At 38.3% G+C, this 22,725-nt stretch overlaps 1 protein-coding gene and 1 non-coding gene across 3 annotated transcripts; both read right to left on the bottom strand.

Moving 5' to 3' along the window:
• Nucleotides 1-7,476: 7,476 nt before the first annotated feature.
• On the bottom strand, nucleotides 7,477-13,482 carry LOC131779470 (uncharacterized). Its single transcript, XR_010715820.1, has 7 exons — nucleotides 13,410-13,482; nucleotides 12,529-12,770; nucleotides 11,691-12,074; nucleotides 10,299-10,649; nucleotides 9,982-10,079; nucleotides 9,106-9,240; nucleotides 7,477-8,662 (listed from the first exon to the last, which is right to left on the bottom strand). It is a non-coding gene; the product is annotated as an uncharacterized protein (transcript).
• A 677-nt stretch (nucleotides 13,483-14,159) lies between these two features.
• LOC131779462 (deleted in malignant brain tumors 1 protein-like) lies at nucleotides 14,160-20,942 on the bottom strand. 2 transcript variants are annotated; one of them, XM_066159674.1, is made up of 10 exons: nucleotides 20,838-20,942; nucleotides 18,847-19,089; nucleotides 18,255-18,638; nucleotides 17,391-17,741; nucleotides 16,856-17,206; nucleotides 16,201-16,551; nucleotides 15,666-16,016; nucleotides 15,312-15,446; nucleotides 14,978-15,099; nucleotides 14,160-14,598 (listed from the first exon to the last, which is right to left on the bottom strand). In XM_066159674.1, exons 1-9 carry the CDS (start codon nucleotides 20,893-20,895, stop codon nucleotides 15,041-15,043), a joined length of 2,283 nt encoding a protein of 760 aa, XP_066015771.1. In that variant the 5' UTR covers nucleotides 20,896-20,942; the 3' UTR covers nucleotides 14,160-14,598; nucleotides 14,978-15,040. The 2 variants fall into 2 exon arrangements, with proteins under 2 accessions (XP_066015771.1, XP_066015772.1); XM_066159675.1 differs by having other exon boundaries at nucleotides 18,315-18,638.
• Between the last annotated feature and the right edge of the window lie 1,783 nt (nucleotides 20,943-22,725).

Here is a 22,725-nt window from a genome sequence, read left to right as displayed (position 1 = left end):
ATATCGCACGACAAACTGTCATAAATGGGGTGGACCATTAGGATATCGTCAGAGGGCAGCAGATTCATTAAAGCGGGTTTTTCATTTTCGTATTCCATACAAGGTACTTCATCACAATTTGTTGCTCTTAACCTCCACTTGTACAAGTCATCTCCTGAAAAACCCCGTCATTCTGTTTCTAGATATGATTAATAAGCAAATTACTATGATTGTACATTCAGGGGATCTCCCGTTCTACTTGCGGCGCAGCATCGCATTCGCTGTAAGTGTTTGTACTTGTACCCACACACACGGAGTAGGATCTCATGTATACGTTTGTAGAGGCCTCTCTAGTCTGAAAAAGAGGATGCTAATGCTAACTATTCTTGTAAAACAATTTCATCTTCTCTAACTGTCTGTCTTGAATGTAGCTGATTCATGCATTTTAGTAAATAACTTAATTGGAGAATGGAAATCACCTAACAAATTGAAAGCATCGGATGAAAATTCGTGAATTTATCACGTATTTTGAAGACCGTAGTGGCATCGCAAAAAATAATAGACAGTCAAAGACTGTATGTTTTTTTTCGGCTACTGATATAGACACAAACTTTTTTAGCATTGAAAAGAACATCGAGGTCGTCTAATGAGAATACAAGGCAGTCTTGCAGAAGATTTGTCACACAATGCCCAAAACAGAAAACCTGCTGCATTGCCACATTGTAGGAGTACTCTGTTCCACGAGAGAAAGATGATTCAAGAATATATTATTCAATTGATACTCAACCAATAATTGCATGGTAACAAATAATAATATTAACAATAACAATAATTATAACAATAGTTAAATTATCCTAATTTAAAGGAGCTAGCTCGAAAACCTTATGGTTCCTTATCTTCTGGCTCCAACAATGTATTGACCAAGGCTGCTTGTAATTTCGTATTTTATAATGAAATGATCTCTTATGTTATTGCCATTTAATTTTTTAGACTTTTAGACAAAAAAGTTCATCAGCGTTTTAGATATTCCGTCATTCCGCGTATCAAGATATTCCGACCATTTCGCTATCCACCGTTCCCGTTCCATTACTATGTTGAATGATCTCAATTTTAAAAGTAGCAAGGAGAAACAGCGGGTCAAAATTGGGTCAAGATCGGAATTCCACTGTTGCACTCACTCGCCTCACTAGCTAATCATCTCTACCCACATGGGGATTCGCCTCCTTTGGGAGGCAGTAGCCATTGAACTAATGTAGTATAGAAAAAGCATAGGAAGTCAATCAAAATTCAAAATAGTAATTCTACACCTGTTCAGAAAGTTTGGATGCCCTCAGAGAAAAACGGAAAAACCATCATTAAGGGAAGAGTCATAATTTACATTCATGTAGCATGGGGGGAGGGGGGGGAGGTAGGGCTGGAGGATCTTGGTTATGTCAGTCAATTTTCTATAATACTTCCCCTTTTTGCTCTGTTGGCGACGACTGGTCCCCAACCTTTCCCTTAAAATCAGGGTGATCCTCCAGAAATCCTCCTCCCCCAGGTGATGAATAATGACCTAGTCTCTCACTCCGACTTAAAACGAACCTTTCATAGATGGGGTAAACCACAGCAGCGTCGGGTGATTTTGCAGGCTCATACGAAGGGTTTCATTGTCTTGTCCACAACAGAGTTGCCCACTATCATCGACGTCGTGTTGGTTTTTTTAAACTCGGCGTACAATTCAATTTCCGTCTAAACCATTAATTCATTTGTGTTTGCAGTAACCAAGGGCCTGCCTAAAGTAAACCCATGAGTTATTAACATCGTGCATTTTAACAAATTCATAATCGTCATCGAATGTATCACTTGGAAAATAATGATGATGATGATGATGATGTCGATGATGGATGACGACGAGATCAATCCAATGGGGTTTTTGTTTTGGTTTGTTTTCTAGTATGGAATGTCATACGTTGATTAGTTAGTCATATATGTGAAGACAGACCAGATTTTAGAAATCCGGTTCATCAGTTTTGATTCATTCTGTGTTGAAAAAGGCTAAAAAATTATAGTCAATGCACTACTTATTCCAGATAGTTTCGCAAAAGATTAGTTGCACTCATGGTGAAAGATGACTACCCTTCTAATAGAAGCTAAGGTTCCAAGAGAGGTGGTAATCAACATTTTACCGTAATAGAGTAAATATATCTCATTTGACGTTTTGGTGTATAGCATCGCTGAGTATTTTCACGAGTTATGCCGTATTTTGGCGAGCCCGTACAGCGAGTCAAAAATTGCAAACAAAGAATATGAAATATCTAGCGATACTACACACCCAAACTTATAGTACTTCTTACTATCCAACATGCTTTGCCTCTTGTCTGCCAAGTTTCCCTGTTCGTTTCTCATTGGGCGGGGAAAGCACAGCGGATAGAGAAGCGTAGCGTGCAGCCGACTGGTTAAACAGGTTTTTTATAGTACAAAATAACAAACTGTCTAAATAATCGTACACATGTTTTCTCGCAGGATGTTTCGTACTCTATTCGCGCGTTATTTGTACCTCTTACTTTGTTTAGTTGGATAATAAAGGGTGATTTATCATTGAAATGTTTTGAAATCAGTAGTCGTTGCTTCTTTTATCAAATAAAGCCCCAGTCGAAAACTATTAATCATGAATCGTAAGGCAACGGGTTAATTTAACAAGCACCCAATGACCTTACAAATTAAGTGGGTTGACATGGTCAGTGCAAAGTGTATATGTGATTCTCACCTATCGTAATTCGGATTTTTCAGTTGACACGGATGATGCTTTCCTTGACCTTAAAATTGAACAACAACTGTTTCTGTTAGTTTTACATGATGTTATGATATCCCTTCCAGACATTCTATAGTGAGCAAGGCCATTACGAAGTGCACGCATCCAGCATGCGCTGCTCTAGGAGCCAGCCTTGTTGATAGCGTCTGTTTGTAAATAGAATTAGAAAGATGATAAAAAAATTTGAGGCGCGGTTAAAGAAATCGAGAAATTGTTTTTTCCGTTCTTGTCAATAAGCATGGGACAAAGAAAACGACAGTCTCTGTGTCTCAGTGGTTATGAGTATCGCAGCGCGGAATCCGAAGGTCTGATGGTTTGATTTAGTCCTTGTGGGGACTCAATATAATTTCTTTTGTCTCACCCACTCGTGACAAGACGGAAAAACATTCTTCTGAGGGGTTTTGTGAGGCCAACGATTTCCAACACACAGAAGAACGTCATCTTATCGGATCTCTGCTTCGATATTTCAGAAATCAAGGAAAGGCCAAAAATAAAATTTCTAGGTGGTATGACATGCCTTTTCAACGTGAATTACTTACCGCTGTGATATACAAAGAGGACATCTGAACCCATACAAACAAGCAAGACGGCCAACACCACGGGGAATGGACCACGGCTAATACATTCACACCTGTACAAGGTAGATCAGTATAACTATATAGGACTGTTAGAATTAGCTACACAAAAAGCGTGTCCTGGCGGAAACCTCTCCTTTGAAACAGTTTATTTGTTTGTTTTTTTGGTTTATTATAACAGCAGCTATCATACCTAGTATGGTCAACCGATATACTCGTGTGATTGCAGGTGTAATTGGGGTTTACAGGATGAATAAAAACACAGAAACTTCTAAGACAGCCTGATCCTGGATCCCCCACTTGTTTTTTTTTGTTACAGACCTCTCCTTCTGCCGTAACATAAATAGTAGTTAACCTGATGAAGATAAATTCGTCACGCTTTTAGTATTTACCTCGTCTTTGTGGTTGCTTCTCTCCGCTTTCAACTCCACCTTTTTTCGATAAGTTTATCAGATGTACGGGTTTTCGGACTCTCCGTCAGATGTGTTGGTTTTTCGTGTGGAAAACCGTGTGTTATCTCTGTTGTCTGGGTAAGCTATGGAGAGAAAATCGTAATTCGGCATTGCAAAATAGTCTTTTCAATACATCTCTTCTCCATCTAATGGTCCCATAGCATGTTTATTACACCATGGAGAAGAACGTATTCCTTCAGTCTTATTTAGAGAAAATAGTGCAACGAAACTTACATCATGTGGATACAAGGGTTCACGGAATTAGGGAAAATAATTACTTGGAAAACTAACACCCGTAGTAAGAACACATTGAAATCCAGCGTACGGCCTTTGGGCTATCTGATCTGAAAAGTTAACAAATAGATTATTAGACGAGGAAAATATTCCTTCCTCTGGGGGTGGATGAGCTTCCGTAAAAACACCCCCAATATCTTCCATGTAGCATCTCTCAATCATACACATATAATTCCCGTTCTGTGTCACTCTCGTACTGCAAACCCTTAAAGTTTGGTGAATTCCATACGGATTCGTTGTGTTTGGTTGAATTGTGATTCTCCAGGAGCAGTACGCTGGTCCAATCTGGATATGTTCTTGGGTAGTTTTGTGAGAATGGAAAAGTACGCATATATAGATTTGTAAGAGTTCGTTGCATTCCTGGGAAAATAGGATTAAATGGATTTAACAACAATTGATGTGGGAGTTAAGTGTGTGACATTAGAGGGACGTATACATAGAGACGTTGTACATTGAGGAGACGGCCTTAAAAATGACATTTCCTGTTTAATGGTCAATATGCTGTTTCCACTAATAAATTTCTTTGGTGAAACATAACCGCACGTTCTAACCGGGTACCGACGGCAAAATTAGCCTTATTCCCCTCTCCTCATGAGTGCTTCTTAAATTTGCAATAAAAAATAAAGAACCCTCGCTATTCATTGCCAATTTCAAATTGCAATTATGATAGCTGAAACAAGAATTGTTTGCATAGGAGTGTGATTGCTCACCACGGTAATACAGTAGTAACTGGTTGGGTTCTTTGTTCCAGCATTGTAAGGGGACGCCCCATAGCTTTTATCCGTTCGTTGTTCCTGTACTTTCAGTATGATAACGGTATCCGCTCCACACTGGCAACCGCCCATTGACCATTCTGAACATTTTTTTGACCCATAAGCTAGCAGGAAGAATGGATCTTTAGCGGGGATGATAATGGGATCAGCTTTTGTTTCCACTCGTCGCACAGCAGAGAAGTTAAATCTTGTTGTCCTTTCCATATTTGCCAGTAGGAAGTATGCCCCTTTTTCATTACGATTATCCGTCGTTTCGGTCATCCCAGTAGACGTAACTGGACTCTAGATTCTGGATGGGCAGGTTCGAGCTTTTTTGTAGTAATCTACCATTACTGCCCTGCCAGAGAAAAAAACATTCAGAATAAGTTACGTTGAAGGTACTAATAACGGACAAATCTAAATGTCAACAACGTTAATTTTCCTCTTTTCATCAATAACTACTACTTCGTAACAGAAATAAGTTGTATTGCGTAAGAGACGTCGATTTGTTTAACATATACATTATCATAACAAGTGATATAGTGAACCGAGAAGTAAAGGTCTCTGATCAGTGGGCTATGGGGGACCTAACACAAACACGACATGCAACGAACATCCAACACTTTTAAGAATTTGCTAAAGACATTTTTATTTAAAGAGGCCCTACTTGCAGTAAGTAGTCATATACATAATGTTCACTTTGTTGGCATTTGTTTTTATCCATTTACTTATTTTTATGCTCTTTGACCACACATTTTACATTTTTATCTGTGTAAATACCCTATTTTTTATTTATGCATTTCTTTGCATTTCTTTGTTTCTTTTTCCCGAGATTGTGAAGCGCTATAGAGTAATTATATAATCGCGATGATAATGTATAGTAATAAATTTATTTATTATTATTTCATTATTATTATTTATTATTAGAAATTAAATGTCAAAGTGTCAATCGAGCAGTAACTAAAACATCGCAATCTACATTATTTCCTTGCTTTTTTTGAATTGTACGTTAATGGAAAAAACAAATAGGGGGATATTGGGTAACACTTGGTAGTAGAGCTTTAAGGTAAAACAAAATTATTAGGAGACCCATTTTTTGCGTACACATTATTTTAGGGCAGTAACGTACTCATGGGTTTTTCTCTATTTTTGGTCAGATGATAGTCACTTTCTTACCTGATGGCCAGTGGTGGCCTGTTTGCTAATCGTCAGCTTGTTGAAGTTTTCATAAGCAGCAAAGATCTTGCAATTCCTGCTTCTCCGAACCTCTTCCATCAAGGTGAAATTGCGGTGATTTTGAGTTTGCCGAATTAGTATCCTCTGTGTCCTTGATAATCTCCATCCCTTCTCCCAAGCGCAAAACCCCCTGCTCTAGGACACTCAGCTACAAGGGGGTTGTTGGTTATCCCGTATCGGCCAGTATGGCCAACGAACAGGTTCTATTTAACAGGAATATAAATTGTTCGCTGAGCCGAACGATTTTGTAATCGACTAGACTTAGTTTTAGCTTGAAACCGCGTTTTTAACATCCGTTGTTTCGATTTGGTACTCAAATTTTTCCTAAACTGTTTTCTTGTGATTCTATAGCACTGACAAGTCGCTCTATCAATTCGTCAATCTTTGTCAACTTGCTGTTTTAATTGGAGAGCATTCAAAATTAAAAGATTGTTTCCTTACGAACCCACCAATGAAATGCCAAAGCGTGATGTTTCTGTCAATTTGGAATTCAGAAACCGATTTAGGAGTTAGGCTGCTTTTGTGTTCCGATATGTTACTCGCTGCTTACTTATAAGGTCTCCAGGTTGATAACTGATTTAATGGGTTCCTGACGAGCATTCCAAGTTTGAGAAACGAGGATATTGATTCTCAAACGCTACAGACCAGATTCAGTGGCTGCGTTCACAGTTCTCGCGATGTTATCACAGGACGACATGTTTTGAACCCATCATAAACATATTACAAACATTACCTTTTCAAATCTCCCTAAAAAAGACTTAACCTGCAACCTTTAGGCTATGGGAAGAAGATATTAGTTAACACTTAGAATTGGCCAATTACACAGCATTTCCAAGGCGCGAAAGTTTAGAGAATAGATCAAAAGAAAAGGAAAGACGCCTTCTATATTTGTCATTTTGTTGTGACCTTAAACGATCAACGGTCACGCAAGCTTGGATTTAAAATCAGAATTTCGGTTATGTATAGAATATATTGTCAGCTTCATTTCATAACCTATCATTCGTATGTTGGAACAAATGGGAAATTAAGCTAAGGTCCCTGGGGGCTCGGTCACCTAGTAAAAGAATACGAAATAGCCATCACGAGGCTTGATCGTTTCCGGTTCAAATTATGTTGTTATCAGGGTGCTCGTTTTTTTTTGACGTCAGGAATTCGCCTTTTCTGCTTTGTCTTCGTGTAATTTTTCGTACCCTTGTTGTAGTCGAGAGGCACAAGCATAGTGAAGTAACAGTCACTGAAAACCAGAACAACATGCTCCTTTGCAATGAATATTCAGAAAAGGATTTTGTAGTAAATTAAAGAGTAGTTTGGGTCGAGATGGCTTTGAATTAGACCAATAACTCAAACAGGAGAGACAAAACATGGCAACAATACAAAATGTCGGCTACTTGCAACCAGACTTGTCCGTATCTATATATTTTACTAACTTCGTCTTTAATAATACAAAACCACTTTCAATACAAACACTTAAACTACTTAGAATGATTTATGGTACATAGTTTTTACAGTGGAACCTCGATTTAACAAGTGCCTAGGGACTGGGGAAATTGGTTCGTAATATCGAGGGTTCGTTATACGGAAAACCTCGATTTAACTTGTAAAACTCCTTGAAGAAGTCGACGACAGTTAGAAAAAAACGCGTTGGAGAATAAAGAAGGTTTACAACTACTGTTCGCAGAGTGCTGCTCACTACTTTAGTTTTTTTAAAAAAAAATGAAAAATTTTCACGTGTTGACATTTGTTCGTTATATCCGGGTATGTTATACGTTTGGGCCTCTGGATTGTGTTCGTTATACCGAGGACTTCATTATATAGAGGTTCGTTAAATCGAGGTTTTACTGTAATATTAGCTAAGTGACACAACGAGTCCTATGTACAAGGTAAATGGGTCAAGGAAGTGGGGGCTGGGTGAATTTTCTAATATTTACTATTCATCTGACGTACAATTCATGCAACGGCAGGATTGCACATTAAAACTCCATATGAAGTGGTTTGTATTCACTTGTCTTGAAACATATTTAAGTTTGTTAAGGCGCTAATGCAGATTGACATTTCTATATTTTCTAAATAAAAGATTGAATCATCCTTCCCCTATCAAAATTCCTTGATCCACCCCTGGTGTACGTTTTTGAAAGCCTACCATTGGCTGGTGTTGTGTGCTTTACGTAGTCGTTGTCCGTTTGTACCATGAATACGTCGCTGATTTGATCCTAAGCAGATTAGTTGTACTTCGGTAATTAGTTGTACTCTACATTACACAAAACATTTTTCGTTCCTTCTTTTTTCGTGAAATTATTAGCTCCCATTTTGAACTTTTAAATCAGAGAGGGTTGGAAAGAGAAAAGAATTTCCGTACAACATACAAAATCAAACATGACGGCTTAGCGTCAGGGCTAATGTTAGGATCTCGAGCTCTATTTCGACTAAATCGATTGCAGACTAAATCTCTCTTGTAAATAATGCTGGAGGTCGTACACTATGTTTAGGAGTTGTCAACCGGAGTTCGTTTAAAGCAAGTTTGTACCAACTACAAAACTGCTCGCTACTTTCTCATCATTTCTTATTTTTCTTCGGTTTGAGCTGAAAAAGAACAGAAGAAAAGACTATGATTGAATTTGTCAGGAAACAACCTTAAATTATTCTTATAAAACTTTCAGAGTTTATCTACAAAGCTCCCTCTATTTAACGAATCCATAACATTTTACTTGCTACCCATTCAAATAACAGTATTTCCGTTGTCCTTTGATCCAGTGAAACAGAAATTTAAAGTTTATAAATCGATGAAAACTTACATTGAAAATAAGTACTGATGGCCTGAGGTCGATCTGATGCGATGAATGAAAAGGTTTGTACATTAATCAAGAGAAAGAACTCTAATCTCTCTCAGTATCAGAGCTTAATAAAGGGAAACTTAATTGAAGATAAAGATCGAAGATGACAAACCCTCATTATGAGGGTTGTTGTCTACAATCTAAAGGGCACCTGTTAGTAAAAATGACATTTACATCACATTTTCGCCTTACCTTATGAGCCAGGCGATCGATCCGTTGGTTAAACAGAATACTGTAACCTCTTGCGGTAAAACACCACTCCTGCAAGCACGAACGCTAAAAGGGCGATCAACACCAAGGGAACGACCACAAATAACACATTCACACCTACCAAAAGTTGATTGGTCACATATACAGGTGAATCAAATGCAAACACTTGGTTTTCAATTTTTTTTTCACCAATCATATTGTGAAATGATGTAAAAGAAACTTAAACATGTAAAATGCCCTTCTGTATGGGGCCAATATGGAGCAAATGTTGGATATTGAAAGACAAAAAAGTAATAGGATCCATTGGAAATTGCGAAAATATGTTAAGTGGTTATGTGAGTGTTTTATTGGTATAAATCATGCATCCTGAGTCCAAAGATGATGCTATGATCACCATACTGCTATCGTGGATGTCTTAATTTGTCAGTGAATGCATATTACAGTCGAAGTGTATTAAGCGGTGACCCCTAGAGCTTTAGTCAGGTTGCACTGAGTAGGGGAATGGTATGGGGTATGGTAAAAAAGCCATTTCATGCCATAAGTGACCACTTAATGTATTAAAACTCGCTCACAGATGCTACTAGCGTTGATTTCTGGAGATAAACGTGGATTAAACACACTTGAAAGCTTTTTCTTAGTTTTATATGATAGGTTCCGCTTTAAGTGACCGTTCAGTACGGGTGGAAGACAATAGAAACGGGCCGTTGGGACTCACTCTAAAGTGAGCGCGACCGCTAAATAGAGGTGACCGTTTAATGGAGGTGAAAATTACAGTGTTTAAGGGGTAAATATCCCGGGAACTGACCGCTCAATATAGTGCCGGGTAATACAGAAGAAGAACCACAGTCATCTTGTTACCTTTGTTTTCAGGTTCGCCCTTTCTCTACTGTTCGGGTCATCAGCTGGAGATGAAGGAATCTCACTTAGTGTCGTCCTGTCTGGTGATCCTGTTGACGCTTTTTGGAAATAAAGGTTTTAGTAGTCCGTTAAATGACTTGCATTATTTAATTTAATCGTTCGCCTTATAATTTTGGCAAATATATCTTTTAATTGCATGATATCTGCACATTCCCCAGAAATGAATTGAACCCTTGAACTCTGTTTCATTGCTTTACTAAATCTTAACTAAACATAATTTTTGGAGAAAAGATGAAAAGACATCAAACAATACTTACCTGAAATATTGACACCAAAGTAAGACGCTTTAAAGCCGGTGTAAGAGTTATTTTTGTCTGACTTGAAAATTATAAACATGTGCTTAGATGAAGAGTACATTCCTTTTTCTGGGGGAGGGTGACCTCCATAAAAGACTCCTAGCACCTCCCCCTTTGAATCTTTTCCATCATAAACGTATAATTCGTCTGTGTTAATCTTGTTTTGCAGTCTAAATTCAGTAAAAATCAATAAGATCTGTTGTGTTTGGTTAACTGTGATCGTCCACGAGCAGTATTGACCATTCGGGTACTTTCCTGGATAGTTCGGTGAATGGAAAGTGCCATTGGCTGAAGTTAGAGTTTTATTACAACCTGAGAACAGATATACACATATGTCATGTATATGTGGTTTAATATACACATAATTTCATGGGATAATTTGGTTTCATCAACTAACTTGATAATTTTTAAGCAAATGAAGATCATCGCAGTATATACTCAACTTAAGCAGTTGAGAAATAAGGCCTGAAAAAAATTCAGGCCTGAACGGGAATCGAACCCATGACCTCTGCGATACCGGTGCAGCGCTCTAACCAACTGAGCTATCAAGCCAACTGGGAGCTGGTCAATTGTGAGTTCGTTATATACCCGTAGATGGAGAAGGTGTGATAAGAATACATGAAAGTCATATATTTGTACTGCGGAAAATACATTTTAAGCAAATGAAGATCATCGCAGTATATACTCAACTTAAGCAGTTGAGAAATAAGGCCTGAAAAAAATTCAGGCCTGAACGGGAATCGAACCCATGACCTCTGCGATACCGGTGCAGCGCTCTAACCAACTGAGCTATCAAGCCAACTGGGAGCTGGGAGCTTATACACCGTAAAGACTTTTTTAAACTTTTTTAAGTCTTTATGACATAAAACAAATAGATTCCAATTTGCCGTGCGTCTGTTCAGTAATAGATCACAGAGGATGTCAAAATGTGATAAGAATATCAGGGACACACTCGGTTGCACCTCGTGTGCCACTTTTTTCTTCTTATCACATTTTGACGTCATCTGTGATCTATTACTGAACAGACACACAGCAACTTGGAATCTATTTGTTAATTTGAACGTTAGTTTATTAGATCCCTTTGTATCACGTATCGTAATATCACTCTTGCCACTTAATAGCTGGGCAGAGTAAAAAAATGAAGCCGAAGAGGCCACTACAGGTTGTTGAGACGTTAGGTGAGAGACGCCTTCAGCAACTGCTGAGACCTTTTTTTCACATCCAAGATGGATTTTTTTTACCTACTTCAACAAATGGAATTTTAATCGTGTCAGCTTACGAACGTGCATAAGCCAACATGTATCTGTGTATGATCTCTTCAAAATATAAAAGTAGAGGTAACTTTTTACTCACCAGTGTAGTAACAGTAATACATTTTGGGATGCTTTTTACCGGCATCATAAGGGAATTCGCCGTTTCTTCCATCGTGGTTGTTTTTGTTTTGAGTATCATAATAAATCCACTCTACACTGGCTATCGCCCATTTGACCATCTGACATTTGCCTGAGTTGTAAGCCAGCAGGAAAAATGGAGATTCGGAGGGAAGGAGAATAGAAGTATCTTTTTCCCCGTCACTTTTGCAGCAAAACTCGATTCTCGTGTCCTTGTTGTACGTACCATCAGGAAGCGTTCCATTATGTTTATTTTTATTTTGTTTACTGTCGTCATCATCCCAGTAGACATAGCCTTTTCTAAAGTTTGCAGGGCAGGGTCCCCTTTTGTAGATACAATATTGTCCTGCAGGGATTGATCGGCATGAATGACAACTGAATATTGGTTTCATGTTTGTAGACCAAGGTCATGTCATAGACTACGTACATTAACAGTCATGTACAAGTGTCCCTTTTTGATAGCTTTCTTATTCAGTGCTGGCCGTCGCGAGCACGTCTGATTGTGTTTCAGGTTTTAATTTCTAGTGTTCGTTGGGGTCCTACAAACACGATACACGTCAACAAATTAGATCATCCTTCCGGAAATACTTTCTTTTGTAGGCGAACATCCAATAATAGTGGTAATTTTCCCTGGAAGACTGACCATGTATGATATACAACACATTCAAAACTTAGCAAAAATAAAGGGACTATTTCATGATTAAGACCTCTGCTTCTTAAATAACATATTTTCAACGGTCTCGTTGTCTGGGGCTAACCCTAACCCTAACCCCCCAAACTTCACGACTCTTAGTTATTACCTTGTGGCCATTTCGGTCTGTTATGGTCGTCAATTATGGATGTTTTTATACAGAATGATCTTTGGACTTTGGTCTCATCTACTTCGGCGTCGAGGTGGAAGTCAAGGGATCTGGCATTTTTTGATGATGCACCATTTGTGTCCTGAGACCTCCATCCTTTCTTCCACTGAAAGCCAGTAGTCCTAGGACAGCCAGACACGGGTTTGGTATTCCATATGATCCAGCAGGCCACCAAACAGATTCTGAAGGTAAACCAATTATTAATAAGAAATTTGAATAAATCGATTTTAGATACCTCCTTGAAATGCAGGTTAAGACTTTCCAATTTTCCACCCCATATTTTTTTTTCGAATTCTTTAACATCTGACGTCCGCTTCTTCCGCTTCTTCAAATGTTTTGACCCTTTGATCACTTGAGTGGTCAACGGAGTATTATGAATAACGTTACATCATAACTCATCGAATAACATTATTTCACGTAACATAAAAAGAGGCACAGCGAATGCTAAACGTTTTACCTATCTTAGCATTTCGTATTGGCTGTGTCAGGATAAAAAAAAAGATACAGTTTCATGGCCACGCTGATACTGTAATCCTAATGAAAGTATGCAATACCTACACTCAAATTACACCGTCGTATTTATCTATTCCGGAATGGTGACTATGTCAGCCGAATGTTACCTTCTCTAGTGGATAACTAAGGAAGGAATTTGCATTTAACGCCTTTACATTAAACCTGTCAGGTAAAGGGAGAAAACAAAATTCTTGAAGCATTAACTGTTAATCGTTTAACAAGTGTGTCTAAGCACCTCTCTAAGCGACATTTTCATTGTATGCTCATATATTTATGTCTCTCAGCGGAATCTCTCGCACATAACTCACCTGACAAACGTAAAGTACTGGCAAAGACTATCAGTCTTAAAATTGTCCTCCGTAGCATTTTAATGTCGCTAAGATCTTTGAAATATCTCCAATGTGTTGAAGCATATGATCTTTACTCTATTTCGAATCCTCATAAAGCGTGACTTGATACGGAAATACCGGTCAAGATATAAGTATGCAAACGTTTATCACTCAATGGTTGTCACGCAAATATTTATATCACGTCGAACTCGCGGCTTACGACTGCGTAACGGTCAATGGATCTGACTCGTTTCTTTATATTCAAGTTCTTCATCTGCGATTCATACTATTATTCTTCTTAGCCCTCCTTGCTAGTTTTTTCCTATTCGAAGCCCAGTCGTGTGGTTTTTTATTTATGTTCTAGGGGATATTGTTTGATTTAAACATCAAATTTTCAAACCTGAATAAGTAAGACATGTATGGTAGACATTGCAGAGAATTGATATTTACATCTTGGGAGTGAAAGGGTTAATCAAACCGACCCAGAAGTATTCTTTTATATCATCTGATTGGGCGAATTATACATGTTATAATTAAGATAATTATCAGAGTTTCACTAGAGGCATATACTTTAGTTTATGAGTTGATAGTTGCAGGGTAATTTAAAATGTTTTCCTCTTCGACAGAGAAAAAGCAACATGTCAAATAGTACCCCCTTCCCCACGAAATTGAAAAGGATAATCGCTCAGGTCGTGGAAGTAATTAGGACGATCAAAGGTGATCACTGAGTAGAAGTAACTTTTTTATTAAGCTGCTATGTAGCCATGACCCTAAGCAGTTTATTTCGACAAAATCAAAAGAAATACACCCCTTCTAAAACAGCAAACTTAAAAGATTTGTAAATCGCCCCTTTGCACTATACATCATAGAGGTTTATTTCCACGTTCAGCGCAGTTCAGTAAAACTTTCCTTGGAGAGCTGGTTCTTGTTTATAGCTTCTTCGTTTTACATTATCTTTAAGTTATCTTTAAAATAACGACATTGTCTTTGGGAACTGCCACCGATAGTAGTCCAGCAGATGGTGGTGTACAATCTTTTGACTAGTCCAGAGACGTCCTTCCTTCTGAACTTCTTTGAAACGGTATCGTTTCTTCTCCCATGCCATTCTCAGGATCATGTTGTTGGCTGGTGAACTTCTGATCGTTGATTTTAATTTCAGCCGCTTCTTCTGCATTGTAGAACAAAAGCGTCAGCAATAATTTTTTGTTACGACTTACTTAATTACATGACTGCTGTAAAACATGAATTAGGTTGCTGACAGGTAATATCAAGTGTATAAATGAGGACTGTAAACCTAAGCGGTATAGTGGCTTTAGCAATATTTTCTAATGTGTATTTTTCACCATAAGGGTCTTGATATTATCATCAATTCAGCAGACTTCTTCCTTCTCATTCCAAACCAAATTTTAATTGCAATGAATGAATAATGAAGCGATCAGTTCAGCCCTCGATAGGTAGAAAATGGTTTTCACGTTGTAAATGTTCGCAGTTTCATTGAGGTCACACTAAAATTCTGATTGACATGATACTCCAACGCAATCACTTACGTTTGTGTTTCTTTCTACATTGGTAAAATAAAGATACTACCAGCAGTAAGGCAAGTATTCCAATCACAGATCCATACACAATGTCTTTTTGATCGTGGCCTGTTCCCGTTTAGCTTGCGTACCTGAAAAAAAAATCAAACACACAAAGAAACATTCCAAAGATGTAATCTTAAACAAACTCTGAAAGTACATTAAAAAATCTAACAGATTTAGTACAATTTATACATGAAACGTTTCCGTTGGATATAAAAAATTCCCTTTAGAAAGAATAACTTTGAGCGGGGCTGAATTAACTCGTATCGTTAACGTATAGAAAGTTATTGCATCAGGATACCTTTGACTCCCAGATGTTCTCTTTCATTACATGGCTCAATTTCCTCGGATGGTATAGCGGTAATGGATGTTGATTTCTGTGTCAATTTCGGGTTTTTGCTGACCATCGGTGCTGGTGTTGTGGAAAGGTGCACATCTATTGTAAAATTGATGAATTTATAAGTTTACTGTATGATGGAAAATATAACACTTGTATCAACATAAACATAACATTTTATTATTTAGTACGTTTTGAAGCATGTGAGCGATTTTGAATAGATAGGCAGCTTGTGTTGAAATTCTAAATATGAAGAAAAGGAGAAATGCTTATAATTGCAAGGCATGAGTATTAAACTTAAGGGTGAAAATTACTCACCCGGATCATCAACAGTGTCATAGTAAGCACTGAAGCCGGCATAAGAGTCGTTCTTGTCCGACTTGAAGATCACGAATAAGCTGTTGGAAGAAGAGTAAATTCCTTCCTTTGGAGGAGGATGATCCCCATAAAATACGTCCAGTATCTTCCCTGTTGCATTCTCCCCATCATAAACGTATAACTGGTCTGTGTTTTTCTCGATCTGAAGACTAAAGTCTGTGAACATCAATCGAATACGTAAGGTTGTATTAACCTTTATTTTCCAAGAGCAATATTGGCCATGGGGGTAATTTCTTGGATAATTTGGTGAACGGAAGATACCGTTGACTGAGGTGAGAGTTTCGTTGCACCCTAGGAAATAAAAAATGCACATATACATGAATAACTTTCCATGTAGAATCAGTGATCCACTGGTAGAATTTTCGCCTAAATGTTCGTTAATTTCTAACATGGCTCCTTATAAACTCCGGAAAAAAGGAGAAATGCCTATTATTGCAAGGCATGGGTATTAAACTTAAGGGTGAAAATTACTTACCCGGATCATAAATAGTGTCATAGTAAGCACTGAAGCCGGCAAAAGAATCATTCTTGTTTGACTTGAAGATCACGAATAAGCTGTTGGAAGAAGAGTAAATTCCTTCCTTTGGGGGAGGATGATCCCCATAAAACACATCCAGTATCTTCCCTGTTTCATTCTCCCCATCATAAACGTATAACTGGTCCGTGTTTTTCTCGATCTGAAGACTAAAGTTTTTAAACGTCAATCGAATACGTAGGGTTGTATTAACCTTTATTTTCCAAGAGCAATATTGGCCATGGGGGTAATTTCTTGGATAATTTGGTGAATGGAAGGTACCGCTGACTGAGGTGAGAGTTTCGTTGCACCCTAGGAAATAACAAATATACATGAATAACTTTCAATACAGAACCAGTGATCCTCTGGTGGAATGTTCACTCAAAAGTTCGTCAATCTCTAAGATGGTTTCTCAATTTATAAGTTTACTGTATGATGGAAAATATAACACTTGTATCAACATAAACATAACATTTTATTATTTAGTACGTTTTGAAGCATGTGAGCGATTTTGAATAGATAGGCAGCTTGTGTTGAAATTCTAAATATGAAGAAAAGGAGAAATGCTTATAATTGCAAGGCATGAGTATTAAACTTAAGGGTGAAAATTACTCACCCGGATCATCAACAGTGTCATAGTAAGCACTGAAGCCGGCATAAGAGTCGTTCTTGTCCGACTTGAAGATCACGAATAAGCTGTTGGAAGAAGAATAAATTCCTTCCTTTGGAGGAGGATGATCCCCATAAAATACGTCCAGTATCTTCCCTGTTGCATTCTCCCCATCATAAACGTATAACTGGTCTGTGTTTTTCTCGATCTGAAGACTAAAGTCTGTGAACATCAATCGAATACGTAAGGTTGTATTAACCTTTATTTTCCAAGAGCAATATTGGCCATGGGGGTAATTTCTTGGATAATTTGGTGAACGGAAGATACCGTTGACTGAGGTGAGAGTTTCGTTGCACCCTAGGAAATAAAAAATGCACATATACATGAATAACTTTCCATGTAGAATCAGTGATCCACTGGTAGAATTTTCGCCTAAATGTTCGTTAATTTCTAACATGGCTCCTTATAAACTCCGGAAAAAAGGAGAAATGCCTATTATTGCAAGGCATGGGTATTAAACTTAAGGGTGAAAATTACTTACCCGGATCATAAATAGTGTCATAGTAAGCACTGAAGCCGGCAAAAGAATCATTCTTGTTTGACTTGAAGATCACGAATAAGCTGTTGGAAGAAGAGTAAATTCCTTCCTTTGGGGGAGGATGATCCCCATAAAACACATCCAGTATCTTCCCTGTTTCATTCTCCCCATCATAAACGTATAACTGGTCCGTGTTTTTCTCGATCTGAAGACTAAAGTTTTTAAACGTCAATCGAATACGTAGGGTTGTATTAACCTTTATTTTCCAAGAGCAATATTGGCCATGGGGGTAATTTCTTGGATAATTTGGTGAATGGAAGGTACCGCTGACTGAGGTGAGAGTTTCGTTGCACCCTAGGAAATAACAAATATACATGAATAACTTTCAATACAGAACCAGTGATCCTCTGGTGGAATGTTCACTCAAAAGTTCGTCAATCTCTAAGATGGTTTCTCAAGACTCCGGTAATTATCAGTGTGCTATTGACATTGCCAATGTAAAGAAAAGGCTGTATGGATTACAGGTATAACACAACTGGACGCCGCCAAAACTGTTGCCAAAGGCAAAGGCTATGGCCGCCAAAGGCAATTGAGCCTCACTTCCGGATCCATAGTAAAAATAACAAATAGCGGGGTGACTTTTTCCAGCATGGTGCTTTGTCTTGGTCGTTCGTTTGATTTATCTAAACATACCACTTCTGAGGGAAGATCGCCTAATGTTCGTTAAACTCGAATATGGTATCCGACAGTTTCCAGTACAATCAAAAGTATGTAAGTCTATAACACAACTGGACACCTTTAAACGAGTCCATTGATTATTTCAATACTTGCTGATCATTTTTCAACTGCGAGGCGATTGACCCTCACCTCGGTAGTAACAATAAAAAATGGTGGGATGAATTTTTCCAGCGTTGTAAGGGTACGCACCAAGTGCTTCGTCTTGGTTGTCCCAATCTTCTGTATCATAATGTATCCACTCCACAGTAGAAACAGCCCATTTGACCATCTGGCACTTTGCCGACTCATACGCCAGAAGAAAAAATGGAGATTTCACCGGAAGAAGAACTGGGTCATCTCTATCACCGTCTGTTCTGCAGCAAAAGTTGATAGTTGTGTCGTGGTTATATCTGCCCTTGGGAAGTACTCCGCCATCATCGTTAATCTGATAGCCGTCTTGATCATCCCAGAAGAGTTCACCTGATGTTAAACCTTCAGGGCATCTCGGATATTTTTTGTAGATGCAGTACTTCCCTGTAAGAGATCAGAAAATGACGAGAGGGTATTGAATACCACTGACGACGAGAGATCAACGGATAACGGCCTTACTGTTCAAAAAGAATGGTGCAAAGCAAGAAGTTGATAGTTTATAGGCCTTGTTTCGAGTTAGGTTAGCAATGAGCATAAATGGAGGACACATGTTGTGCGGCAAAAATTTTCATGAGAACAAATTGCAACCCACCTTTCGGCCATGGAGGTCTGTTCCTATCACTTGTCATACGGTATTTAATACAGAAGGATCTTTTGACCTCATTGCTATCCACCTTTCCATCAAGGTGAAATTCGGGTGACCTTGAGTTGTTCGTTTGTATTATGAAGGTGGCTTGGGACCTCCATCCTTCTCTCCACAAAATACCTTCTGACCAGGGACACCCGGATACTGGTTTGGGTAGACCATATGTTCCAGCTGGCCAACGAGTGCATTCTGGAGAAAGTAAAAAATAATCAAATGGTGCATGGTCACAAAGCAGACTGCATTGAAATGAATAAGTGAAAGGTTTTTTTTTTAACTGAATGCCTGTATGACAACTCTCTTTAATCAAAGCTCTGAAAGTTTACCTCTGTATTTTATGTGAATTTTTCTACTGGTGATTCGCATGGTCTTAAGAATGTTAAGCCTTACAAATTGTTGCGAACGTCTCTGGGATTTCTGGATGGAAATTGTGTGTCATTGGACCCTCATCAGCCTTATCAGTATTCATGAGTTTGTCCTCATCACTAATTCGTCTGGTTCAGATTGCCATACGTTTTCATCGGTTGTTTATTTCGGGTTAAGAGGGAATACCAAGTGATTATCGATGATCTTACCCAGAAAAGAATACTTACCAAATACATCATGTACGCCGTTATATGAGAAACCTCAAAGGAACTTCATAGTTTGTCATAAATGAAGCACTTACTCATATTTTTTAGCGTCAAAGCAATGTGTCTGTGCTTTGCACTAGAGGTTAAAAACCGATAAACAACGCCATTTATGCTAGAATTGACCACGTTGTGTACAGAATCTCGCTCGATAATATTACTATGATTTTGAGTGAGAAACATGGATTAAAATTTCTTGAAAGATTATTATTAGTTTTATTTGACTGGTTCCGCTTTCAGTGGCTGTTCAATGTAAACTGTTGGGACTTAGAAAAGGGAGACCGCGACCGCTAAATAGAGGTAACCGCTTAATAGTGGTGAAGATTACAGTGATTTGCAGAAATCAAATTCAGGACTTCGACAACTGACCGCTTATTACAGGTGACTGCTTAAATACAGTGCCGCTTAATACAGGCTGGACTATAAATCGTATGCTTGAACGTTTTACCTGTCCCAGTATTTCGTTTTAGCCTTGTCGGTGAGAATGTGAATTATAGTTCCGTTACGATAAAAGGAGAAGAAAGCCCCAGCCCCTGACGTGGTTTGAGAGTCTAAAGAGAGAATGAATTAGCTACTTAAAGTTTTATCCAAATGTCCTTCAAATTCGAATTCGGTCGCTGTCAATTTGATAACAACTCAATAAACAAACGCATACGCGAAAGCACATCGCACGTCAATCGCTGAACAAACAGTTTCTTTCCTAGAAACTGAAGAATGGGCAAAACTACCATTTACTATTGATCCTGATTATTCAAAACGATCTCCGAGAGACGAAACGAGCGGACTTAGTTTCCGCACAGGTAATCAGCCGGCGAGTTAAGGAATATTCAAAATGGCGGCATCAACTATCACGTTTTTAGGCACATTTGAAAACAATCTTCAAGAGATCGGGTTTATATTTGGGAAACTCAAAACACAGTAGGCATGATAACTTTACTTACACTATTGAACGGTGGAGTTAAATAATTCATGGTCTGTGAGCGAGCCTGTTCTATAATACTGTAATACCAAAGAAGCTTGGTCGTAAACTTAACCTTGACAATTACAATTGTCTACAGCTACTTTGCGATGTCTGTGCTGATTTCGGCAGAATTTCCCTATCTGTAGTGGATAAAAAATGAGATCTAGGGCTGTTCCTTTGACTTAAATCTGCTAAATCCGTCGGACAAAGAAAGAAGACAAAGTTCTAAAGCATAAACTGTTACTCGTTGACCACGTTTATCTGCGCACCGTTTTAACGACACTTTCTGACATATTCATGGCACACTTCATTACATCATTTCATGCATATGCAATAAATAGCACACTTACTTGAAACACTTAAGGAACAGGTGAAGAACATGAGTCCTAAAATTGTCCACAGCAGCATTTTAATGTCTCTAAAACCTTTAAATACCTCAGCGACAAAGCCATACAATGACTGCCTCGCTTTAAAGTGTTACGTGGTACGGATTAACATGTTTTTCGATGGTTGTCACACAAACTTAACAAGACGTTGAATCCACTCCTGTGACTGCGTCACTCTCTTTGGCTTCAAACCTCAGTTTTACATTTCAAGTTTTTCATCTGCAATCCTAGTTTCTTTTTCGTTATTCGTATCTCTTTTTTAACCGTAAAAAGATTACTTTCCCGCAGTAGGTAACAAAAGTAACTCAGATATTGTAGTGACCAAATAGGAGACTCTCCTTGAGATATAATTTCTCTTTCAAGCATCTTGGTAATAAGAAGACATAAAAACATGAAATATAGTATAATTTTCACTAACACCAAATTCTCGGAGCTGAAATCGTACAGAATGTATAGGGGGACATCGAGGAAAACTGGCGGCGCCAGAAGAAAAAATGGAGATTTCACCGGAAGAGCAATTGGGTCGTCTTTGGAACCGTTTGTTTTGCAGCAAAAGTAGATAACTGTGTCGTGGTCATATTTACCCTCAGGAAGTGTTCCTCCATCATCATTACGGTTTGCGTTCTCCTCGTCATCCCAGAAGAGTTCACCTGATTTTAAACCTGCAGGGCATTGCCGTCTTCTCTTATAGATGCAGTACTTCCCTGTAACAGATCAGAGAATGATGAAAGGGTATTGAATATTATTGACGACGAATTACATGGAATGCAGATGATAACACTTTTAAAATGTTCGGTCTAAGAGAACTATTCAATTCTTAAACTAAAATGACCGGAAAGGGTTACACCACTTATTTATCCATTACAAAGGATGATGCCAAGCAAGAAGTTTAAAGGTTGTGTTATCCTTGCTTTGAATTAGGTTAGCAATGAGAATAGCTAGTGAGCGCATGTCGCGCGACCAACATTTTCATCAGGAAATAATTGCAACCAACCTTTTGGCCATAGAGGCCTGTTCCTATCGGTTGTTATATCATCTTTAATGCAAAAGGATCTTTTAATCTCATCGTTATCCACTTTTCCATCAAGGTGAAATTTTGGTGACCTTGAGTTGTTCGATTGTTTTCCGTTGGTATCTTGAGACCTCCATCCTTCTCTCCAGGAAAAGCCTTCTGACCAGGGACACCCGGATATTGGTTTGGGTAGACCGTATGTTCCAGCTGGCCAACGAGTGCATTCTGGAGAAATTCAGAAATGATCAAATGGTACATGGCCACAAAGCAGACAGCATCAGTAAGATGAAAAAAGTTACATCACAGTCACGACTTCCGCCTTTAAAGCTTTGAAGTGTACCTTTATGTAATTCGCGAATTTTTCAACCATTGATTTGCATGGACCTCAAAATATTGAGATGTAAAGAATAACATTATTTAAATAATCTTCAGTAAGCTTCTATCCGGGCCAACGAGTGCATTCTGGAGAAATTCAGAAATGATCAAATGGTACATGGCCACAAAGCAGACAGCATCAGTAAGATGAAAAAAGTTACACCACAGTCACGACATTCCTCCATTAAAGCTTTGAATTGTACCTTTATGTAATTCGCGAATTTTTCAACCATTGATTTGCATGGACCTCAAAATATTGAGATGTAAAGAATAACATTATTTAAATAATCTTCAGTAAGCTTCTATCCGAAGGGACTACTGATATCATTGGAGTATTCATGAGTTTTTCCTCAACACCTGCAAAGAAACACTAAGGTTTGCAGTGTCACTGAGAAAGGTAATAGATAAAGTTTAAGTATATTGATCAGCGAGGATTTCTGTTAAAAAATCTAAGCGTCATATCAT

This window comes from Pocillopora verrucosa, chromosome 12 (assembly GCF_036669915.1).
Source record: "Pocillopora verrucosa isolate sample1 chromosome 12, ASM3666991v2, whole genome shotgun sequence".
In the NCBI taxonomy this organism is placed as follows: domain Eukaryota; kingdom Metazoa; phylum Cnidaria; class Anthozoa; order Scleractinia; family Pocilloporidae; genus Pocillopora; species Pocillopora verrucosa.
Note: the sequence above shows the minus strand (reverse complement) of the source record. Positions and strands in the feature narration are given on the sequence as shown.